The 23,380-nt window shown below is 33.3% G+C and overlaps 3 protein-coding genes across 4 annotated transcripts; 1 reads left to right on the top strand and 2 right to left on the bottom strand.

The window, feature by feature from the left end:
- Positions 1-2,469, top strand: LOC108326794 (SWI/SNF complex component SNF12 homolog). The gene is made up of 2 exons (XM_017560358.2): positions 1-1,700; positions 2,106-2,469. Exons 1-2 carry the CDS (start codon positions 358-360, stop codon positions 2,176-2,178), a joined length of 1,416 nt encoding a protein of 471 aa, XP_017415847.1. The 5' UTR covers positions 1-357; the 3' UTR covers positions 2,179-2,469.
- A 2,860-nt stretch (positions 2,470-5,329) lies between these two features.
- On the bottom strand, positions 5,330-7,508 carry LOC108328352 (cytochrome P450 94B3). Its single transcript, XM_017562211.2, has one exon. The coding sequence runs from the start codon at positions 7,428-7,430 to the stop codon at positions 5,919-5,921; it is 1,512 nt and encodes a 503-aa protein (XP_017417700.1). The 5' UTR covers positions 7,431-7,508; the 3' UTR covers positions 5,330-5,918.
- Positions 7,509-16,148: 8,640 nt separating this feature from the next.
- On the bottom strand, positions 16,149-22,168 carry LOC108328028 (plastoglobule-localized metallopeptidase 48, chloroplastic). 2 transcript variants are annotated; one of them, XM_017561801.2, is made up of 9 exons: positions 21,726-22,161; positions 21,489-21,546; positions 20,038-20,105; positions 19,184-19,363; positions 18,876-18,972; positions 18,388-18,497; positions 18,160-18,293; positions 17,882-18,074; positions 16,149-16,408 (listed from the first exon to the last, which is right to left on the bottom strand). In XM_017561801.2, exons 1-8 carry the CDS (start codon positions 21,942-21,944, stop codon positions 17,936-17,938), a joined length of 1,005 nt encoding a protein of 334 aa, XP_017417290.1. In that variant the 5' UTR covers positions 21,945-22,161; the 3' UTR covers positions 16,149-16,408; positions 17,882-17,935. The 2 variants fall into 2 exon arrangements, with proteins under 2 accessions (XP_017417290.1, XP_017417292.1); XM_017561803.2 differs by lacking the exon at positions 16,149-16,408 and having other exon boundaries at positions 17,936-18,074; positions 18,160-18,295; positions 21,726-22,168.
- Between the last annotated feature and the right edge of the window lie 1,212 nt (positions 22,169-23,380).

Genomic DNA, 23,380 nt, shown 5'->3' with positions numbered 1-23,380 from the left:
TAAAGTATAGCAGACGTCCCTGCTGATGCCGTTGAGCTGAAACCTTGGAGTTTGTTTGGAAAGTCGTGGTTACGATTCTCCACAAACGTGAAAAGTTGTAAATCATGATTGTCGTTGAATGCAGTTTGTAAATTCTAACCTCCCTTTCCAAACACAGTACTAACGAACAGTGATCTTTGGCTGCTCCATTTTCCTAACCCTAGGCACCACTTCGCGGAAACTCGAAGCTCAATCTTCTCGGTTTCTTCAACATTCTCTCTGAGTAAGGTAAATCCCTCCTTTTCCACAGTCAGATTTGGTGTTTCAGTGGTAGAAATTTTCATATATATGCCTTTGGTTGGCCATTATTAGAAGCCAATGTCTATGAACAACAACTACAATTCTATCAAGCCCCTTGGGGCTTCTTCCTCCGGCTACCCACATCCTCAAATCGCGTCGGGCCAGTACCCTCTGTCCCAGGCCCACGCCATCGTCCAAGCCCAGTTCCAGGCCCAGCTCCAAGCCCACGGGCTTTCCTTCACCCCTAATGCCAAACGTTTCCCTCCAAAACCCCCTGTTCATACCACCACGCCGCTCAAACAAACGGAACCCGTGCCCGGGCCTCGGAGGAAGAAGCCCAAGCAAAATGAGAAACAGCTTCCGGAGAAAGCCTCCGCAATTCTCCCACAGTCGGTACTCTACACGCAGCTCCTCGACGTAGAGGCGCGTGTGGACGCTGCACTTGCTAGAAAGAAGGTTGACATTCAAGAAGCAATGAGAAACCCACCCTGCATCCAGAAAACCCTTCGAATTTTCGTGTTCAACACGTTTTCAAACCAGAATGTGGATTCTTCCGCACCCACATGGACTCTTAAGATTGTTGGAAGGATTTTGGAAGATGGTGAAGAAGCTGAACAACCTGGAGTTGTTGCTCACAGGATGCCACCTTTGTACCCGAAATTTTCTGCCTTTTTCAAAAGGGTAACTATTTCCCTCGACAAGAGGCTGTATCCGGATAACAATGTCATCACATGGGAGAATTCGCGGTCATCTGCTACTCATGAAGGTTTTGAGGTGAAGAGGAAAGGGGATAAGGAGTTCTCGGCGCAGATTCGGTTGGAGATGAATTACGTGCCGGAGAAGTTTATGCTGTCGCCGATGTTGAGGGAAGTGCTTGGTATTCAGGTTGACACGCGGGCAAGGATTGTTTCAGCGATATGGCATTATGTGAAGGCGAGGAAGTTGCAGAACCAGAATGATCCTTCGTACTTTCACTGTGATCAGGCTCTTCAGAAGGTGTTTGGGGAGGATAAGGTGAGGTTCTCGATGGTTTCGCAGAAGATATCACAGCATTTGTTTCCTCCTCAGGTTATTCTTTTGGAACATATGATCAAGCTCTCGGGGAATAGTCCGGTCGGGTCTGCTTGTTATGATGTGATGGTTGATGTTCCTTTTCCCATTCAGAGGGAATTGAATGCTCTGGTGGCCAATGTGGAGAGGAACAAAGAGATTGATGCCTGTGATGAATCCATATGCGGGATCATTAGAAAAATACACGAGCACCGCAGGAGGCGAGCGTTCTATGTTGGTTTTAGTCAATCTCCTCTGGAATTTATTAAGGCCTTGGTTGAATCTCAAAACAAGGATCTCAAAGTTTTACTCGGAGAATCTGGTCACAACGCTGAAATGGAGCGTAAATCAGATTTCTTTAAGCAACCGTGGTAAGCCTGCATACCATCGTCCTCTGTTCTTTCATTTCTTTTGTTTCATTTAGTAGTTGTAACATGTCACCAATTTGTTATGGATGACCATTAGCTTATTCAACATGATTTAACATGCAGGTCTAAAATTTCTTGATTGATAGCTCCTTTCCATAAATTGCCTTAAGAAAAGATGATGATGCATTATGTAATTGGAATTGCTTTTTAGTTGGATGCATGCATTATTCTTGACCTTTTATATAGTTTTATTCAATTCAAATGACTGAATAGGGCATGGCATACTTATTTTCAATTTCCTCATGTGCCTGGGGTAATTGAACTTGAAAAAGGTTCACGTTGTTCTTATCTCTGGGCGTGGGCACTGCTGAATGTTGTCCTTATAACCTTGTTTGATACCTTGGACAGGGTTGAGGATGCTATTGTTCGTTATTTGAATCGCAAACCAGCAGCAGGAAGCAATGTCCCGGGGAGCACATGATGCCTAGAGTTCTAGGTTTGTTCCGGGAATTTTAGATGTAGCAAGTCATTCGTGCTGATCATTGTACATGGCTCGTTTGAGCTCGTGGAAGCTCTGATTGTTTAAGTTGATAGGACTGTTTAGTAGTTTCAGTGCTGCAACTTGCCTTGCAATTCATATGTTGTGCAAGCAATGTCCCTTGACTTGATAGGTGTACAGCAACTAATTTCAGACTTAAGTTGTCTTATGGCAGATAATGTAAAACAAGGAATAGAAAATATTGTATGCATGTCATGACTGTTTCTTCGTGTATATGTTGCTGAATTTTATTAGAGTAAAAATTAACTAACAGCCCTTCACTATTAATTCCAACGTATCTTATGTCAGTGTTTAATGTTATTCCAAATGTGCGTGTAATCAGTGTTAGCATTCAGCTTGACGATAAAATTGTTTCAATGGATTAAACTATAATTGATAAAGACAAATAGAAAACTGTGAATCCATGTTGGCTTCACATTAAAATTCATGTGATGTTCTGCTCTACAACCTAGTTTTGGGACTAAAGCGAGCGATGGCACGTTGGTAGGAATTTTTTATGTTACACGAAAGTAAAAGGGTAGTGACAGAGACTAATATAAATGAGGCAAAGATAAAGCACATATAAATGTCCTCCTTCTTACTTTCTTCTTACATCCTATAATCATATTCAACTTGGGCATCCCTCATACTCTTAGGTATCATTTTCTCTCTCTCTTCATGTTTTTTTTATATTTGTGATAAATGGATTCACTTCCTTAGGTTTCTTGAGAAACTTGATTTGGGATAGATGGCCAGTGTGATGATATTGATACTTCTTTATATTGTGAAGCTCATTAAAACAAATTTCAACCAATAAAAGATGAATGTGTTGCTAACATTTTTCTTATACTCTACTCTTTGGAGAAGTCTGCTTCTATTTTTCCACTCCTAAATGTCAAAGTTTGTTGCCTGATGCTGCGAATTGCAAAATGAAGGGTAAGGTAAACCTTCTTGTCAGTTTTATAGCTAATCTGCTTACAGTTGCTAAAAATGGTTTCAATTTTCTGTTTGTTTTTATTCTCTATTTTTTGTCACGTTCCAGTTTTTTCCCTGTGCCTGCCTTTTAATTAATGGGTAGTTGCACTTTCATTGTCACCCTTAATATTCTGAAACTTTATAAATAAATGCGATTAGTACCGTCACAATTGTAGTCACAGAGAAACCTAATAATCTTGATATTGCAGACAAAATTGTGTTTGGAGGCTATTTTTTAAAACCTTGGGTAAGTGGCCATAGTTAAAGGACAGCTGTGTCCGGAAGGAAAAACATTGGCGGTTTCATCTTTACAAGTTGAAATTCAATGGTGCATTTGCAGCACCAGGACAATTTCTGTGCATCCTAATTGCTCAAGTCCTTTTAGTAAACTGTTTTCGTATTGTGCCAAGTGCTTCCTAGACCAACACATAAGAAAATGTGTGGGTATTGTGATTCTACTTGACAGATGCCGAGTTGATTAATGTACGCCAAAACCATTACTTTATGGATTAACTTTTAAGGTTGAATTGGGATTAAAGTATAACTTTTAAGATTATATTAGAGTTGATTTTACCTATTATTCCTTATTTAAATCACTAGTTAAGACTAAAACAAAATTTCTAAGAAAGTCTATTATTAATTACAATGGTACTGGAACAAACACATGAAAATGACTTCCTAGTACTAGATCTCTGTGTTTCACAAAAAGCTTGTTGACTGACTGCTGTTTTTGTTATGTAAGTACGGGAGCTTTTGCAGACAACAATATGTTTTTTTTTTATATCTTTCTGACTTTAGGACAGTACGCCTCTAACACAAACTTGTGTTTTCATGCTTATTTTTTTACTTTCGGACATCCAAACAGTGGAAATATTCATTGTTATATTTTATTCGTGTCTATATTTCTGTTTTTTCATCACATTATTTATCATATCAATTGTTTTTCTTCTGTCTAAATGTGTCTCCTCCCAAACGGTGTGCAAGAATGGTTTTTCTGCATAATATGTTATACAATCTGGCTAAATGTTAGTGGGGCTACAAATATCTACAAATAGTCCCTAAAAACTTGATTTGTTTTAATAGATTCCCACCACAAGCTTGATAAAGAAGCTACGAGACTATCTCCTAGCCATCCTCCTCAGGCACAGATTATGATTCCCATCTTCTTCTACCTACTCTTTCATGTGGCCAAACTTTTTATATTGGACATAGAAAGACAAGTACTAGGATTGTAGGTAACCACCTAGAGAGGTGGAGACATGGGGTATCCAAGGTATTAGGAGGAAATAAATATCATTTCCATCGTAGCAGTAGTATCAACATTTTTCCCTGGTTAATTAAAGTATCTTATACATATTATTTGGTTTGTTAGTTTTTTTATCAAAACATTTAAGTGCTAGAGCATATCACTATTTTATTTGTCATCCCAAATAACAACCACAATTTTGTAGCATCCCAAGTACCATAAAAACAGATAGAACTGTCATACAAGCAAGTGGAGGGATTAGGCCAAAACCTACCGAAAAAAACTCTAATGTGATAGAGAAAATCTATCTCTGAGATACACCATTTAAGAAATCAGATACATTATCCCACTAGGAGAAACTTTGAAATCTAGAACCAGAGTCAGCACAAATTGTCACCACACTAATTCTCCATCCAAAAAAATTTCATTAAACTGCTGCTATTTGTGCCTGGATTGTTAATTTAAATAGCCTGCACTTATTTTTTTTCTCATGATTCACTCTGCTTTCACTTTATAATTTTCTTTACCAGGTTAATTATTCACTGTTACATTATAAGTTGTAGAATCTATAAATTGACAAGGGAGGGTATGCATTAATCTAGTCTTCAGGCATGCACCATGTCGCATGCATAATCAATACATTGAAAAACATACATTCATCTTAACTAGTTCTAAAACTATGTCTTTGACATAAGAATTTCTCTGAAATCTATTTCCTCAGCTGAAGTTGAAAGCCTACTTTTGAAAAGGCACCTCTCACCATTTTACGGGAACAAAACGTATAAACTATTCATTCAAGATTTAATTTAGCCACCACTAATATATCACTCAGATTCTCTGCCTATAAATTGTATACATCTTGCAACGTGCTCAAGAAAATTAAAAGGGTGGTTTAATCTCACCGTACAGTAACGAGATGAGTTAGTCAAATCATCTTACGTGGTTCTTTAATAGGCCATACCTTGAAATAATAATCAATTAGTTTGAGCATGTGCAATATTCTGACCAGCTTTCAAAGCAATTTAGGTAAATAAAAACAAAGCATGTTCTGCAGGAATTGAGTTCACACTGATGATGCTGATGAACATGTAAAATGACAAAGGTTAGGCTGGTGAACACGTGTGCAGAACAATACTTCAATGTGAGACTTATTTGCAACCAATCATTCCCTTTAACAAAGAAACAGAAAGCAGTCACAAGTTAACTCTCTCTGTAGTGAGTAAAGTAAGCAAAAATACGATTTCATTACTTGCAGTATTTGCTATACAGTTTTTGAAAAGAAAAATAAGGTAAAAATAAAGTTAAACTTATTTTGATGAGGGAAATAGCAAGTATTTTTTTCCCCTTATTCAATTAGTTCTCAATGTGAGAAGAGAAAAGGTAATACATAATGAAGTATCTGCATTAAAATATGTGATTAATGAGTGCGATTGATTTAATGGAATTTAAAAATCGGAGTCAATCACTCAGATTTTTCCCTTTTGCAAACCAATACTCTTAGGCCACCAGACATGTGTGCCGTGAGAAGTGGCACGAATATAGGCCTCTCTGGACCAACAATTGTAAACTTGAATCGGCTTAGAATTGAAGCCACCACATACTTCATTTGAACGAAGGCCATTTCTTTGCCAAGACACACCCTTGGACCAGCCTGAAAAATTGGAAACAAGAAAGGAGAAACCTCATTCAACATTATTCCCTCACTGTTTCCTGGTTCCACAAACCATCGATCTGGTCTAAATTCAAAGCAGTCCTTCCCCCACAAGGTTTCCATTCTCCCCATTCCATAGGGAAAATATGTGACCCTATCTCCTGCCTTCACCACAGTGCCATCTGGCAACAGATCATCACCACTGGCATGCTTGGAGTCCCATGCCACTGGGGGATACAACCTCATGGACTCGCACAAACATGCCTTCAAGAAACTCAAATTCTTCATGGATTCGTAATCCAACACCCCTTTTGCCTCTTCCACTATCTGCTTCTCCATGTGGGAATAATGTGACAGTATCCAGAAGAACCATGTCATAGCTGCTGAAGTAGTGTCCCTCCCTGCCATAATGAAACTTATCACCATGTCTTTGATCAACTCCTCCTCATGACCTGCACTTAAAAGCCTTGACAAGAGATCTTCAACACCACAATTTTCCTCACTCTCCTCTCTCTTCTTCCTCTCCTCAATCACTCTCATCACATGGGTCTGAACCTCCCCAACAGCTTTTCTAAGCAATCCTTCAGATCCAGCACCAAGCCATCTCTTCACCCTCCAGATCATGAACAAAGGTGCTGCCCCACGCCTCGCTGACACCTCTGCAGCCACATCAAAAGCCCTTGCAAGGGAACAAGTAGGGACACAAGGGTCCAAGCAACACCTATCAGTTCCCAGTGTGAACTTGCAGATCACATTGAATGAGAACCTTCCTAGCAACTCCTGCAAATCAACCACCTTGTTCTCATCAGACAGCTCCTCCAGCACCGGCAAAAGCCTCTCACACACTTCCCTCTCCAACGTGTGCATGACAAACTCCCTCAGGGACTTGGTAGAGAACTCATGGCTCACAAATCTGCGCTGTGTAAGCCACAGCTCTCCGTCCACGTTGAAAATCCCTTGGCCAAGGAAATCACCAAGGATCTCAGTGAAGGGCTTGCCTTTGGGGAAGTTGTTGAAGTTTGTCTTCAGTATGTACTCAACATTTTGTGGGTTTGCAGTGACAATGGTTCTACGTGCACCAAGCCTTTGAACCACTATGGTGTTTGTAGGGGACTGAGCAAGTAACTCAGTGTACCAATCTAGCAAACGGTGCTTGTTCTTGTAGAAGGATATGAGACATCCGATGAGGGGATAAGTAGCCGGACCTGTGCCGGAGAATTTATTCCGTCGCCGAAATTCTACCAGTGCGGTGTAGAAAAGGATGAGGAGGAAGAAGAAAGAGAGGAGGGGCTCCAAGGAAAGGAGGATCATGAATGCTCCCATATTACCATGAGAATATATGGATAGCACTCTTAAACATGATATCGGCACTCATGAGTTGACTCTTATATGCAATTTAAATTTAAATGTTCATTATCATAATTATTTATTAACTATGTTGCCTTTATTTGAGTAAATGAAAAAAATATATTTATTTCTGATTTAAATTTATTGGTATTTGTAAATCCTTACATTACATAGTTCCTCAATTATTATTAGTTTTTAACTATTATATTTTTCAAAGATTTCTCTTTCATATAACTATCATTTTCAAATCTTAATATATATTCAACATTAATATTCTTTTTTATTTATACTCTTACCATTTATTTAAGAAAACCTATCCTCTTTTTTTATTTCAAAAATTAGTAAACAGACATATCAAATATTTAGAGCTCCAAGTAAGGATTTGATTAGATTTAATTAAATATAAAATATGAAGACGCTTACACGTTGTTTGGTTAGCTCATTATAATAGGAATTTGTTGCTTTAAATAATTTTTTTTTGTATAAAAGAGTGAGATATTGTAAATCAGGAAGAAATGTAATTAAGTTGCGAACATTTTGAGTAATAATTATTATAAATACTGTTTTTAATATGGTTTCCCCTTTATTTATATCTTCTCTTCTGTCATAACGGTTGTTATGTAATTTTTCCTTTTTTCGCTCACCTGAATCTGCTCGTATAGTGCATTCTTCTATTAATTTAGAAGATATGTATGTAGCTTACTAAAAACAAAACATAAAAGTTGAAGTCCGTACATGTACATGCCAAGTCAAATATGGCAAACGTGGAAGATAAATTAATGCCTGGTCAGTGCTCCTTGTTTATTTTTTATTTCCCAACGACCAAATTAATAATAATAATAATAATAATAATAATAATAATAATAATAAATAATAGTAATAATAATAGTAAGTTTTTTATCATTGGTTTTTGGTATGTAGTTCTTTCATCATTGTATTCATTAAATTATTGACTTGCTTTTAGAAATGCAACGTGCACTTGGTGGATGGAAAACTCACATGATGACCATTTGAGTGAAAATAAGAAGTTTAACAATAAAAGAGACCATGAAAAGATAAAAAAGAAAAAGAAAAAATCCATCAAAAAGGAGAGTGGGAAAATGAAAGTTCCAAGAGATGACTTTATGACCGAGGCCTTTCCTTTTATATATCCCAATAGACGAGATCTTTATCTCAAGAAGGACATAAAAAGAAATAAATCTTCAACATATATGAAGAGTGTTAAAAGAAGGGCCAAAACGAAATTTTGCCTTTTCATAGTTAGATTTTTTTATCAATTAGACGGTTACACATTTGTAATTCGAAAATTTTAATTTTAGTGTTGATAAAAAAGTGTTTTCATCCCTAGAAAATTATAGATTCCCAACAAAAGATTTAATGGATTTTAACTCTTCTTACCTGGTGAAATTTGATAACTTAAGAAAAGTTTAAGTGATTAATTTTTGTAACAAGAGAAAATATTATGTGATCAATTTCAGTAAGATCTATAAGTGATGAATTTGAGTAACACCTATAGGTTGACGCACTATAATAAAATGAAAGTGTATTTAGAAATTTCTTTTCACTAAAATATTTTTGGAGTGCTCGAAGATTGGGTTGGATAAAATTTGGACAGATTCATTGTTTAATTCACTAATGAAGTATCAATTAGGTTAATTGGATAAAGATTGTGAAAAGTTTTTTTTTTAATTTGTAATTCTGAATAATCAACCTAATAAAAAAACCCAAATCAATGGTAACAAAATTAATTAAAGGTTTCAATTAGACTTATAAATCAAGTCATAACAACTTTTCTAAACTAATTCAAACACAGTACAATTTGTCCAAACTAACAAGTTATAATCACAAATTCAACTATTAATATAATGAGTTGTCACACCCATCATTCAAGTTATAAATTCTTCTACCAACACAAGGTATACAAGTATACACTTTTTTTCACATAGAGTTTTGTAAGACAACACTTTTAATGACATCAATGGATATAAAGCTTCCATTTTTCACCATGTTCCACAAGTCTACGTGGCATGACTTAAAAGAAAGCAATTTTTGTTCCTTTCAATAGTCAAACTTTTTCTTTTTAACAAGGGAGGACTTTTACTGTGTAGCCTTCATTTTCCATCAAAATTGTTTCCTCAAGTCTGACAAAGAACTAAGCCTAGAGGTTAACTCTGATACTGACTGAAATCACAAGGAAACATTAGAAGGGGAGGGGGAGAGGATAGTTGAATAGTGTTTCTAAATTTTTGCGCAAATTAACGCTTAGTAATTATTTTAGGGGTTAAACAATCTGTAATAGTTGTTAGACGTTTGTGTTTTAAGTCAAGTGTTTAGGAAAACAATTTAAGTAGATAAAGCAATTGTACAAGTATTTTATATTGGTTTACTAAATCCTAAGCTATGTGGATTCTCCCTCAAGAATTCTTGAGAGATTCTACTAATCTTATCCAAGATTATATACAAACCACTTTTGGTGTCAATCCTAGTATTCAAGTATTTTAACCACTTTTGGTGTAAACCCTAGACAATTGTCTAGTAAGTTTAACTCTCCTAACCTAAACATAGAGCTGTCAAAACGGGCCACCCGGCCCGGTCCATCACGGGTTGGTCACTTAATGAGCCAACCCAACCCAGCTCATTTATTAGTGAGCCAGAAAAATTCGAACCCGACCCGACCCACCCCGGGTTGGTAGGTAAACGGGTTGGCTCCCTTAATTACAATTTTTTTTTAAATAAAAAAATTACAAACTTTCTATAATTCAAATTTAAACAAATTTCACTCCCAACATTGGTGTTTAATTAATTTTGAAAGTAAGGAACTTAAATAATTTTTTCAAGCAAAAACAAAATAATAAATATTTTTTTATAAAATTAAAATTAAATTTTAATAAAATAAAATTAGGTAGGTGGGTTGGCCCACCAACCCAGCCCACCACGGGTTCAACCCGCATGAGCCGGGTTTAAATGAGCCAGGTTGAAATCTGACCCGCATGAAAAAAATACAATTTTTTCAAACCCAATCCGACTCAAACTCGTGGTGGGCCGGGTTGGCTCGCGGGTTGTGACCCATTTTGACGGCTCTACCTAAACAATCAAGTGTTTTAATTCTCTTCAGAATACCACACATAATTTGTGTTGGTTTAAAAATTTTGATAACTCTAAGTGAGAGGATAAATACAATACAAAGAAATATGAGAACTTGTGAAGTTTTTCTTTATTTTATGAACAAACTTAGACAATGTAAGATTATGAGAGAATAACAACGTAATGATACAATGTTAGCAAAAGTTCTCTTATTCTATGTGAGTCCTCCTTTTATAGCTTTCTTCGAGAGATAACCATTACTCAGATATAGTTGACTTTGTTGAGATTATTTGGCTTCTTGTATGAAAATATGTACTTTTCTATGCCTTGGGAAGAGCAACATTGCCTTTGTAGTTAAAGCTTGTACGATTATGGTAGGAAATAAAGCATTAGGAAACATTTTAGGAATGTCTTCCTCTCTCACAACATCTTTCTAATCCTCGTGCAATGTTTTTGAGTATATCTTGGCATTGTCAACATCTGAACAAATAAAGAGGAAAAAGCATAGTAGACAAGGTACATTATGTACATGCATTTAATGATATATACATTGAAATAGTGTTGAATCATGTTTCGTATAATAAGTATTTAGTGCAAGTCTGAGCTTTTTAATGTAGTGACAATTGATAAGATATAACGCTTATAACTTCTTTCTCTAAACGCACTTTTGTCAAATGCCATTTAATATTTTATACTTGACACGTCATGGTCTGTCTTATAAGTGTTTAGTAAGAGTGTTCTGATGTGCATAATGTTGAAGACGCTATACTTGTCTAAACGATATTTCCTTGAATGTTGTTTGTTAAATTTCAAAACTCTAAAATGTTAGACAGTCTATTATCTTTAGATGATCTTGTCTTAACAATAAAAACACATTCTCCCTCACGGCAAACGACAAAAATGACGGTGCGCCGATGGTAGATAGGGAAGGTGGAAGTTCTGACTCTTCAAAGATTGATCTCCTTTATTCATCAAAGCACATAGAAACAGACTCCCCTCACAAGCAACGACCGTGGATAAAGGCAGCAGACAATGTACGACAATGAAAAAGACACTATAGAGAACTATATTAGAAGAGCATAATTGAGGTACTCAAACACAAGTGTTCAAAGACAAAATTCTTATGACGATCGAGGACAATGATAGTATAGAACTCAAATAACCTGCTTTGATACCATGTTGAATATAGTAAAAACTATGCATAAGAATAATCTCTCTTGTGTTGAATATACATTTAAGATACTTTATTTATAAACCAAAATATAAATATAGAATAATAACAAATTAATTAAAGATAATATATCTAACCGTTTTAAATGTGTTAACTTCATATCATATTTATAAGCCTTTTAGTGGGCCTTTTACCTTAATGATGATCTAAGAATGATCCAATTACCTTTTAAGCTTGTTTAACATGATAATTACATAATTAATTACCAAACTTGTCTTTCTTCGTATTTAAATCGGAAAACATGATGTTAGCAAGATTGATCCATGTACCTCTCTCATCACATATTTTATTACCTTGAGTTTGATGTAATATAAATACACATTTTAAAATATGTTTTCATGTTTACATAACTCAGACATACACACTTCAATAATAAGAAAGACGAATCAGATTTTATATATTTAAGAAATACATATAATAGTTCTCCGAAACTTAATAAAAAAATAGTTTTGTTATAAATGGTGAATGAAAGAAGAAGAGTTTGATATGATAGAAGTTGTTATGATAATGTAAATGAGTGGGGCATGAACATTAATTACAACTTTCCTTTTCTTATATTAGGAATTCCTAGCGATGAAATAATCACTAGGAGCCAAGCGAACGCAGTCGCTGAGCCTGGTCAGACGCAACTACCGTCCAATAACAACCCATGCTTGTTTCTCCTCTAAGATAACTAAATTCTTTTCATTGTTTCTTCGCTTCGCTGTGTCACTCTCATTCATCCACCCTTCTTCTTCTTCAAATAATCATCACTAAATTATTCTCCCCTTTATTTATGTGCATTACATTCTCCCCTTTTAAATATATTTGATTTTATTAGGTTTATAGTCCACTTGAAAAACGCTCAAATAGGTCAAATTAACAAGATCATGATAATAACACTTATGTAATATTCTCACCATGTTTTGTTACATCTTTGATTATATACGATATGTGGTACTAACCATATAATAATAACTATTATTTTGCTACTACTATATACCTGCCGACAAAACTTATAAATACTTGACAATTCAAGGAGTATCGAATCTAACGAGATGATGCTTGTTAAGCTATAGCTTGTATATTACCCTTTTTAGGATTGATATGCAATGCAATGCTTGTTAAGATGGGCAATTTTAATATTCTCAGAATGAGGCTTAATGCAGATTTTAATGCAGTTTTATAGCCTAAAACTAAATGAGATGCACAATTTCAAAAACTATACCTAAAACCAACTCATATGCACTTAACCTAAACATTAAACCAATATGTGAAATTCTATTTTATGAAAAAAAATTGAACTAACTATGATGACTGTATGCAAGAAGGATTACTCCTAGAACAAACTGCTTGGTGTAGCAAATGCAATGAATTGAAAAACTGAAATGCATACTACTAGAACCTATGAAAACTAGAAATTTCAAGGAACATACAATCCTGAACCAGAAAACTAAAACTTAGAACTACAACCAGGAAACTAGAAATTCAGGACCAGAAAAAAATTACAACAAGAAAATGTAAAGAACAAACAAAAAAGCTATGTTAAAAAGCAATGATAAAAGATCTGATTTAACAAATGGATGCATCGAAATCATCTCCACTCAAGAAGACATATGGGAAGTCATGCCCACTTTGAGGTCATTTAATTTCCAAAAGCAAACATGGGTAGAGTTCTAGAATTCAATACATTCAAAGAAAAATCAAGAAAGAATACACATGTTAAAATTTATGAATAATATAATGAACAATAAACCCTTATAAAATAAAGTCGTTCTCAATTTCTTTTAGAATAGAAAATGGAAGCGTACTTGAAGGACTAACTATTGAGAATAATTAATGAATCACATTAAATTGGTCTATAATCTTCCTTCTATAGAGTACCTTGAGTTCCTTCTTGATTTTCTCTTTTAATGAGGATGAAGAGAAAGAAACATGAATAATGAACGTCCTCACAGATGAGGACCATGACCTTTTTATGTAACCTCTCTTGAACAAATTAAAATATCACTTATGGTCTCTACACACTTTCATGACGAATATGTCTTTTACCACATTTACTTAATTAGATTATAATTGGCTAATAAAATACAATGGCCCTAACATATTTAGTGATTTATTATATATATATATATATATATATATATATATATATATATATATATATATATGAATGACCCAAAATTGTTAACAATCTCTCACTAATCACAAATATATATATCTATATAAATCCTCACAAATGTGTTAGATTTTGTGAGCTCCAAATTACCATTATATACCTTGAACATATCCAAAAGATCTCGTCCATTAGTTATATCCGCATGTAGAACTAAAGTAGTTTACATTCATCAATCACAATCAAACCTGACAATGATCACTAATGTTGATAGAACCAAAATGACATGGATTCCTCATAAAATGTGTAGCATGAAAATTATGTGAAGGTGACTTGTACATGTCTATTTTTCACAGACCCTTACTTTATCTCAATGAGATCAATACAATAACCTTAATATATAGAGTGTAATTTCTGAAGAATAAACCTTATATTTATTAAACCAAAAATTTCCAAAAGAATGTGTGCATACATGAAAACCAAACATAAAACACAAACACAGAAAAGTGACTAACTCCCACTCTGAACCAAAAATTCCTCAAACTATAAAACATCCATATGCGCATTATATGTTCATGAAAGACCTTGGGTATAAGAGCCTTATTAAGACGATATACCATTAAGGAATGTGTCCCTAAGTGTTCTATGGAAATTCATCCACTCTTTGGATCTCTTCCTTGGTAATTGTTGTTGGCAAAGCCCCTTTTATGCAAACTTATTTTCCTTTATACTTTTTTTGCCTCTCTTTCTATGTATCTATTACTTTTGTATGTCTCTCTATCCCTTTTTATTTTTTACGATAGGATGAATATTTATACACACATTGTAATATCCTCGTAATCTTGTCTTGGGTGTGAATTAATTGACAATGAACAATATAGAGAAATAATTGATCTTGATTGCAACATATTTTAAAAATTAATTAAATCAAATAATATCTAGCACATTGATTATAATTATTGTAAACATTTTTGCCAATTTTTAGCATGATATATTTCTTTTTTCATAATTATTTACATAATATTAATTCAAATTATTATCATATTAGAAACATACCTTTATCAAGAAACGAAGATTTCAAAATATTTTCTAATAACGTGTTCCATGAAGAGTATGAAAAACAAAGAGGGATGAAGATATGTATAAAACTCTTGGACAATTTGACTAACAAAAAGCATTAAAAATAAATTGAGCTCATTTTATTTCATTATTATTTGTTATCATATTTACTCTTTTGACCTAAATTCAAGTTTGAAAATTTTAAAAAAAATTATTTTATTTTGTCTCTTCATATATTTTTATATATTTTATTATTTTTTACCTTTTGTTACTATTTTATTATTATTATTTATTATTACTATTTATTATTACTATCTTTTATTATAATTTTTATTTGAAAATGAATTAACTAACAAAATTGCATATTAACAAATAAAAAAAAACTTATGTTAAATTTCATTCATGTTAATGTGATGAAGAATAAGGTAAGAGATAAGTTACAAAATCAATCCATTTATCTTATTCATTTTTTCAATCTATAACTAAAATTATGCATAATAAAAATAAAAAATTAAATTACATTAATATATTTTTATTTTATAAATGTTTAATGATTCAACATTATTTTTTACAATTCAATAGATTGGAAGAAAATTAATTCAATACCATTTTTTTTGTAATTAAACATTTCATATTTTTTTAATTTAAAAAAAGTAAATTTGTTTTACAAAAAATTATTTTTCTGCATTTTTGAATGATAATTTTGTTTTAAATTTTTAAACACGTACTTTGACGGATGAGTTGGATATCTTTCTATGAAAAATTCTCCATAGATGAATTGATTGAGTTATATTAAATGAAAATGGGATCAAGTTTTCTATTAATCAAAATAAATTAATAGATTATTTTATCTAGTCCATCATTATAATTCAAAGTCAAATTTATCCAAATTATTTTATCATGTTCCCTTTGTCACTAGAGACCACAACATTTTAGTCATAATACCATTCACTCGTACCACTATTATAATGAAAGGAAAATAATATAAAAAAGAAAATTAAAATTATCTTTTTCAATTTAATGAAATTTTTGGGTTAACAAATTTTCAACAATGTTATCTTTAAAAAATCAAAATGAATTATTTTTAAATTAGAAAACCTAAAAACGCATTTTAAATTGAGACTAAAGAGATGTTTCTAAATTTAGAGGACTGCTAAAACTATTATTAAATTAGAGATTTAAAATATTAGGTCTATATTTGATAGACTAAAATATGCCTTTAAGATTAAGAAATTAAAATAAAATTTAATTCAAATTTTAGGTACTAAAAGTTTTATTATTTACTTATCCCTCCTTCTAAGAATTATACAGGTAATCCTTACCTTCATAGGGGTAAATATTTCTATGAAATAATAATCAATGTCATCAAAATTCTACTTACAGGTTCACTTATATTACAAAGTGAATACACATTTTTAGATTTACACTACAAGTTTGCAGCAGCCTGCTACAATCTGAACATCAACCACCAAGCACTTGCTGCCACTAAATAAAATAAACCAACATAGTGAGGAATAAAAATGCAACTAAGTGTTGAAAAGGGACATTATGTGAAAAAGAAGTTTATGCATCGCTTTATATATATATATATATATATATATATATATATATATATATATATATATATATATATATATAATTTCTTTTATGTATCTTTCCCTTTTCTTTCTCATTGGTTTTGTTAGAAATTTTACATTAATATAATCAAAATATGATATATACAGTTTAAACACCACTTTACAAACAGAATTTTGAGATTGAATTAGATTTTAAATTTGATTTTTGAGATTGAGTTAGACTTTAAATTTATTTTTTAATATGTATCAAAACTTATCATTGTCTATCCCTAATCAGGTATATCAGGCCTATTCAGTCATTTGAATTTGATACAGTCATTTGATATTGGATCTCTCTATTATCGTACTCAAAATATTCATTCCTTAGTGTGGGAAAATGTCTTGGAAATACCAGATTGATTATGCCCAAAAATATTTAATATATAAGTGTAGTGTAAATCTAATCCTATAAACCTCATTTTATAAATTAGGTTATGTAAAACTAAGTTAGATTCAAATTTCACTTCATAATAATTCTCTTTCATCATCTAGCATGAGATAGACATTTATATTTTGGAGTGTAATAATATCACTTTTGAAAGGAATGTTGATTTTCGGACTTTGTTTTTCTTATATAAAGATACGTTATCATCATGGATAAGCTCTAATAAACTTGTCTATATACATTGAAGGAAAACTTCTTAAGTTAAATTAATTTTGTGTATTGGTGTTAAAAATATTGCAATGGGGAGCTTATTGAGACTATTTTAGCTCCTGATATCTCACATGCTAATAATAGACTTAAAAATCTAATGTTTTACCTCCTCTCATTATATTATTAGTAACAAGCATTAACTACATAATTATCATTTTCTTTAATCCTTTTGGAAGGAGTTTGCTTTTTTATGTTTCCTAACATGAGTTTAGTTTCATCCTCATGTTTTTTATTTCCATTTTTAGATATAATAATTTTTCATAAGAAACATATCATTGATAAATTTTGGAATGTCAACTTGAGATATAAAAATTCATACCGGTGTTTCACATAAGTTTTATAATAAAAAAACACTTTATGTATAAGTTAAAAGTTTGATTTTGGAAAAGTTAATATAAAAAAAAGTTTCTACTTTATACCTGAATTAATTTAAACTTTTTTTTTAAATGTTTATCTTATATTCTCCTTTTGTTATTTTTTTTCCTTTGAAAACACTTACGCATCCTATACACATAGATTAATGGACTTCAAAATTTATGAAAAAAAAAATAGTGAGACCAAATTTAAATTTTAACTAATGCTGTAACACTAAAAGTTTAATCAAGCCTACAAAAAAGTTTTAGCCATATTGCCGACATGGATGAAGGACAGAAATGTAAAGCAGAATTTAGAGTTCAAAGAAATTACCTACGAAGAACCTTGAGTTGCCGAGCACTTTGAACAAAATCCATGCACACACTGCTAGACACTTTGTTCTATTGCTTTGATCTGAATTCCACGTTTCAAAATGGATTTATAAGCTGGAGTTCTTGACCATTCATCAATTTCACTAGCACGTAGAACAGGCAGAGGATGTGACAGTTGCCTTGTTTGTGCATTCCTAATCAGCAGCCAGAAGTTTAGCTTCTGAATGGAAACAAAATCCTAACATAATTTTCCAGTGCCCTAAACAAGACGCTACAAACCTTATATACCATCCAACTGGGCTGGAAGCAGCTTTTTCATAAGAGCGAGCTTGCTCCAGGAATGCATCCACATTTAGCTGATCAGCCATAGATGGACATCCCCCGGCTAATTTCATGAGGACAGAGATGACGACCTCTTGTGGGGTTGGGGAATTAAAAGTTTATAATTCAGTATTTCAATCAATATACGATAATAACCAATTTACATATATCAGCATAGTAGCATACCTTAGGGTCTTGAGCAACTAGAAGGGCTGCTCGATCACAAGTCAGCTCAGCAGCTCGAAGCCAGCGGAATAGCTGCTCTTCTAAAGTTCGAGCTATCATACCACCAATGCCTACAACAGATGGCACTAGTTATGAAAAATTGAGTTGAATAAAGAAGACAAGACTTCATGTTCTCATCAATATTAAAACAAGAGCTGCAACGGATAGAGTTAAATATATATCCACTGTCAAAATAAGGTACCCTTCCAAAGATCAAAGAAAAAAGTTCGAAAATATTGCATTATGAGCAAGCCTTAAGGTTGTTAAACTCAACTAGTGATAAGAGTGACATGGATTTTATTCACTGTTCTATCTGTCGGAGTAAAAGAAAAGAATGTTTCTCCAACTTTGATCATTCAATGTAGCTAACTACTTTACCATAGTGTATACATATCCATTTGTGGGCATTAATACGTCTACGAAAAAAAATTATACTCTATGTAACCTACCAGGTACAGTATAGGCTCCAAGGGTTAGAATATTTGCGTAAGTAAGCCACACACCATGATCACATTTTAGATGACCTAGCTCATGAGCCAAAACAGCCTGTTAAAGTGAAGTGATCACAGGTAAATAACATTTGGAACCAGAACAATGGACACGATAGAAAAAGATGGTTTGAACAATAATTGATCAGGCATCTTGGAAGAGCAAAATTATATATCATGTAATGGATCGTACATCCAACATCATTCAACAGTGAAATGGGGGCACTTTGTGGATACTAAAAAACTGTAACAAAGAAATAGATTATAACCTGCAACTCTGCTTTTGTAAGGAGCTCCACAAGGCTAGTATGAATGACAACAAAAGGTCGTTTACCACTTATAGCTAAAGTATACGCATTTGGTACAGGACTTTGACGAACATATAGATCAGGGGCATCAACATTTAATATTTCTGCAGCTTCGACCATTAGGTGGTAAAGATCAGGAAGCTGACAAAACAAGAGAAAAATTTAATTAATTACTTGAGGTAAGATTAGATGTCAACAACTCAGCAGGAAACTAATTGTATTAATAGTATTTGCCGATTCATGTTTTATAAAATAAATTATATTAACATTATTGTTACAGGCAGGAACACTGACTAACTACATGTAATTAAAGATAATTATGTCACACAGCTCAACTTAGTGGAAATAAAAATGCGAAGGGAGGATACTTCACAGTTCTCATGTATTTAATCAGAACCAACATGGATAAAATGGACAAGTTAATTTCCTCATCTGTCAAGAAGGGTTACACAGACTCATGCATACAAGTACACAATCAATTGAATGTACTCTGACAGTCTGATTCTTCATTTGTGAGGAATAAAATAAAAGAAAGTGGAATTCACACAAATAATTATAGAGCTTTTCCAACATGCATTGTTTTTTCCAATGCATATACATTGTCATATTTGAAATTCAAATACGTAAAAATTCATTGACAACTGTATTTTCGTTCTTTTGCAAGTAGTAGCAGTGAAGTGCAACAAAATCCTTCATCTCCACAAAATAGGCAAGGACTATCCCATGCAGGAAAAGTTTATCTATTATATTGTGCATCTTCCTATAATGTCCTTTGCAGGTACTTGTTTAAGGATTTTAATTAGTGTAAAGGATACCTGACTTTTAGAAACAAGGACAGATGTCCCGATGTTCTCAAGGAGCATAACCTGCTCAGCTACAGTGCCTGCATTTCATTTTAAGGGAACCATGTCATACAACAAAAACCATGACTGAAACATGGACCTACTACAATGACAACTATTTTCCCACTGGTATCTGAAAGCATGTGCAGTGATGAATATTCTTAATTAGTATACAGTGGTGGTGTTTTGTGCCCCAAAAAACCAATTGAACATCATTGATCATCATATAAAAGCAGACAAATTCACTATTTATATGGAAAAGAATAACCACGCCACAACCATGCAGACAAATTCACTATTTGCAAAATATATATTCTGACTTTTTTACCAACTTAAATAATTTCAGATGCTTGCATAAACTACGTGAATTTGCATGGAAATATTTGAGGGGTATGAGTCTTAGAGATTCTTGTATATCAAGGGCGCGTTTGGTCAACATGTGGGAATGGTATCCAATAAGACAAAGGGTTCTATCCCATGTTTGTACGTTTTAAAAACGGAATACAATAAAGTCTGGAGTTAAAAAAGATGGCACATCTTGATTCCACTAAATGATTGGAATATTAAGGAGAACAGAACAAAACCTTTCTAATTCATTTGGTGCGCGGCCAAATGCTACCTTAGTATACCTGTCAAAGGTCTACTGGGTCAATAAACAATTTACACCAATGATCCTAGTAGTTACCAGTTGATGATGACTCAATACTTATGACAACTTAAATACATCTCCTATATAATTTTAGTATATTCTTATCAGAATCATTGTTTCACTTCAATAATATATGTAATAAATGTTTGCATTAAAGGTTTATTAGAAATATCCAAAGATATTCAGACATTATCTTACATTTCTAATAGTCAGCATAAGTTCGGTGGTAAAATTTCACTTCTGATTGGAGAATAACAGTAAACACACCTAAAGTACTTCATATAGGTTTTGTCCAACACTTTTTCTAACTCATATTCACAAATTCAGCTAGCTAGTATGATAGGATTGTCCTCCTTCTATATAAACTACTTTAGACATATCACTAGTCAACGTGACTTTCCAACCACTATATTACTTCGAACACCCAAGTTGGGTAAACGAGGATTATATAAGAATCTTTTTATCAATATAATTTCGCACAAGTACCATTTCTCGGTAAATCTCCATCGTCCACTAAAAAAATAGGGTGCAAAAAAATAAGTTAGAATCGTCCAGAACTCCTAATTAGAGCAGTCTTAAAATATGGATTTTGAGTGAAACACAACCCTACAAAACCGAACTTTAAGATTGATAATTTTTCTCATTCATACACTATAATTTCATAATACTCTTCGTCAACTAAGATCTCAACAAATTACACATACTATTAAACATCACAAAAACTCAATAAACCACAACACCGCGCTACTTAGAACACGAGGTATCTGTTTGTTACCTAGAAGAGCCTTTCCAAGTTCGTTTAATCCTGGAATCGCTCTCAGTATCACCGTATTCTGGAACATCAAAATGAAAACCTCACCACGAATCATTAGCGCTTCCCAGAAAACAAAAATCAGAAAAGAGAAAACTACTTATAGAACTCAGAAAAAGTTAGTAAATTGATTTTAACTCAGAAGAAGTTAGATATATTTGTAGAAGACGGAAGAAGAAACCTGAAATAAATTGGACGCACCTGTTGATCAAGCGGGTGTCGAAAATCGTCAGCGTCGAGGTCTCGGAAGGCGACAGCAGAACTAATTCTGCAAACGGGTAAAGTTCCCATTTTGCGGTTCTTCCGAACCTTTGGGAACGAGATTGCCGACGCGCCGCAGAAACTGGACCTGTCCAACGCTAGGAAGCGGAGGGAGGGTTTGTGGAAGTGGCAGAGAGTGGAGAAAGGCGTGGAAGCCATTGGATTGGAGAGACGCAATGGTGAACTCGTTGAGAATGAGAAGTGGAGAGAAATGGTGTGGTAGATATTTAGGGGTGGATTTGTCTAAGGTTGTTGCTAACGTAAGGGTGGTTTTGACCACATTCGTGCCTATGGTACCTGTTTCGTGCCACTTCATTTTCTGTTGACAACTTCACCTTGTGAACCAACGGGTGCAGGGTTGTGTTCGTATTCGCAGGGTTGTGTTATGTTCCCATTGTCCAATTATATTTCACATTTTTGCGTGTTTCTTATAAGATACTACTGGTCGCCATTATTCTTTAGACGAATGAATTTAGTTTTTTTTATAGCAATTGAAAATAAATTAAAAAATTACAAATAGATATTAAACTTATAAGTAAGATCCAACCAAACCCTCTTAAGCTTCTTGATCTTGGAGTAGTTCATTAAATATCTATGGGAAGAACATTCACATATTAATGAAAATGATAACTAATTTTGTTAGTTTGATATTATGATTATTATTTAAACTAAAGTATCATTTTGTTATTATTATTTACTTAAGATAAGTATTATTTTTAGGATATTATTTAATATCACAACATAGGTTAATAGTTCATGTTAATCTTATAAATACAATTAGTATTTTTTAAGAAATATTCATTCAATCTCATAGACACTCTCTCTTTTATTCGTAAAGATCAAATCTCTATGTCTCACTATAGTTTAGTGGTATTAATTTCATTGCATCAACGACAACGTTATCACTAATCCAACAAAACAACAAATAGCGTAGGTGCTATGTTGCCAAGCTTGAAGCCCTACAAGCTCAACATCAGGCGAACTTCCAAAAGCTTCAATAGAAGTTGACCGCATTGGAGAATGAGAAACCACCTCCCTACCCTAGGCCTATCTCCCCAAGAGAAGGCCCGCATAATTCTCGGGTGGAGTGCAGCATGCCAACATGACGAGGTTCGTGAAGTACACATGAAAACACTAGAGGGGGTGATATGTTGTCATTGACGCTATTAAATTAATACTACTTTACAGGACAACTTCATTATTGTCAAGTTAGTAGTTAACAAACTAGTAAGGTTAAAGTAACCCTGAGTTATTTTCCAACGAATACGAAATAACTTTTCAATAATTGCCACTTATGAAAGAGTATGAAAGATTAGTAAAACACAATGCAATGCTTAAAGATAAATGTAAAAATTTATCCTAATGAATTAATATTGAAGATTGATGTGAATTTGAATGAAGAACATATAAAAGACTTTGAAGCAATTATAATAAGATAGGTTAATTTCACTGTTTTTCAAAAAGAGATTTATCATCGATTATCCACATATTATTGCTCAAATAATTATTGCTTTTGATTTCAAATTAATTAAATTACATTCATTCTTAATTAATTTAAGGGCGATCTTGTTGTCAATCAAAGTAGATTCTCAATT

The sequence above is a fragment of the Vigna angularis genome, chromosome 2 (genome assembly GCF_016808095.1).
Source record: "Vigna angularis cultivar LongXiaoDou No.4 chromosome 2, ASM1680809v1, whole genome shotgun sequence".
Taxonomy (NCBI): domain Eukaryota; kingdom Viridiplantae; phylum Streptophyta; class Magnoliopsida; order Fabales; family Fabaceae; genus Vigna; species Vigna angularis.
Note: the sequence above shows the minus strand (reverse complement) of the source record. Positions and strands in the feature narration are given on the sequence as shown.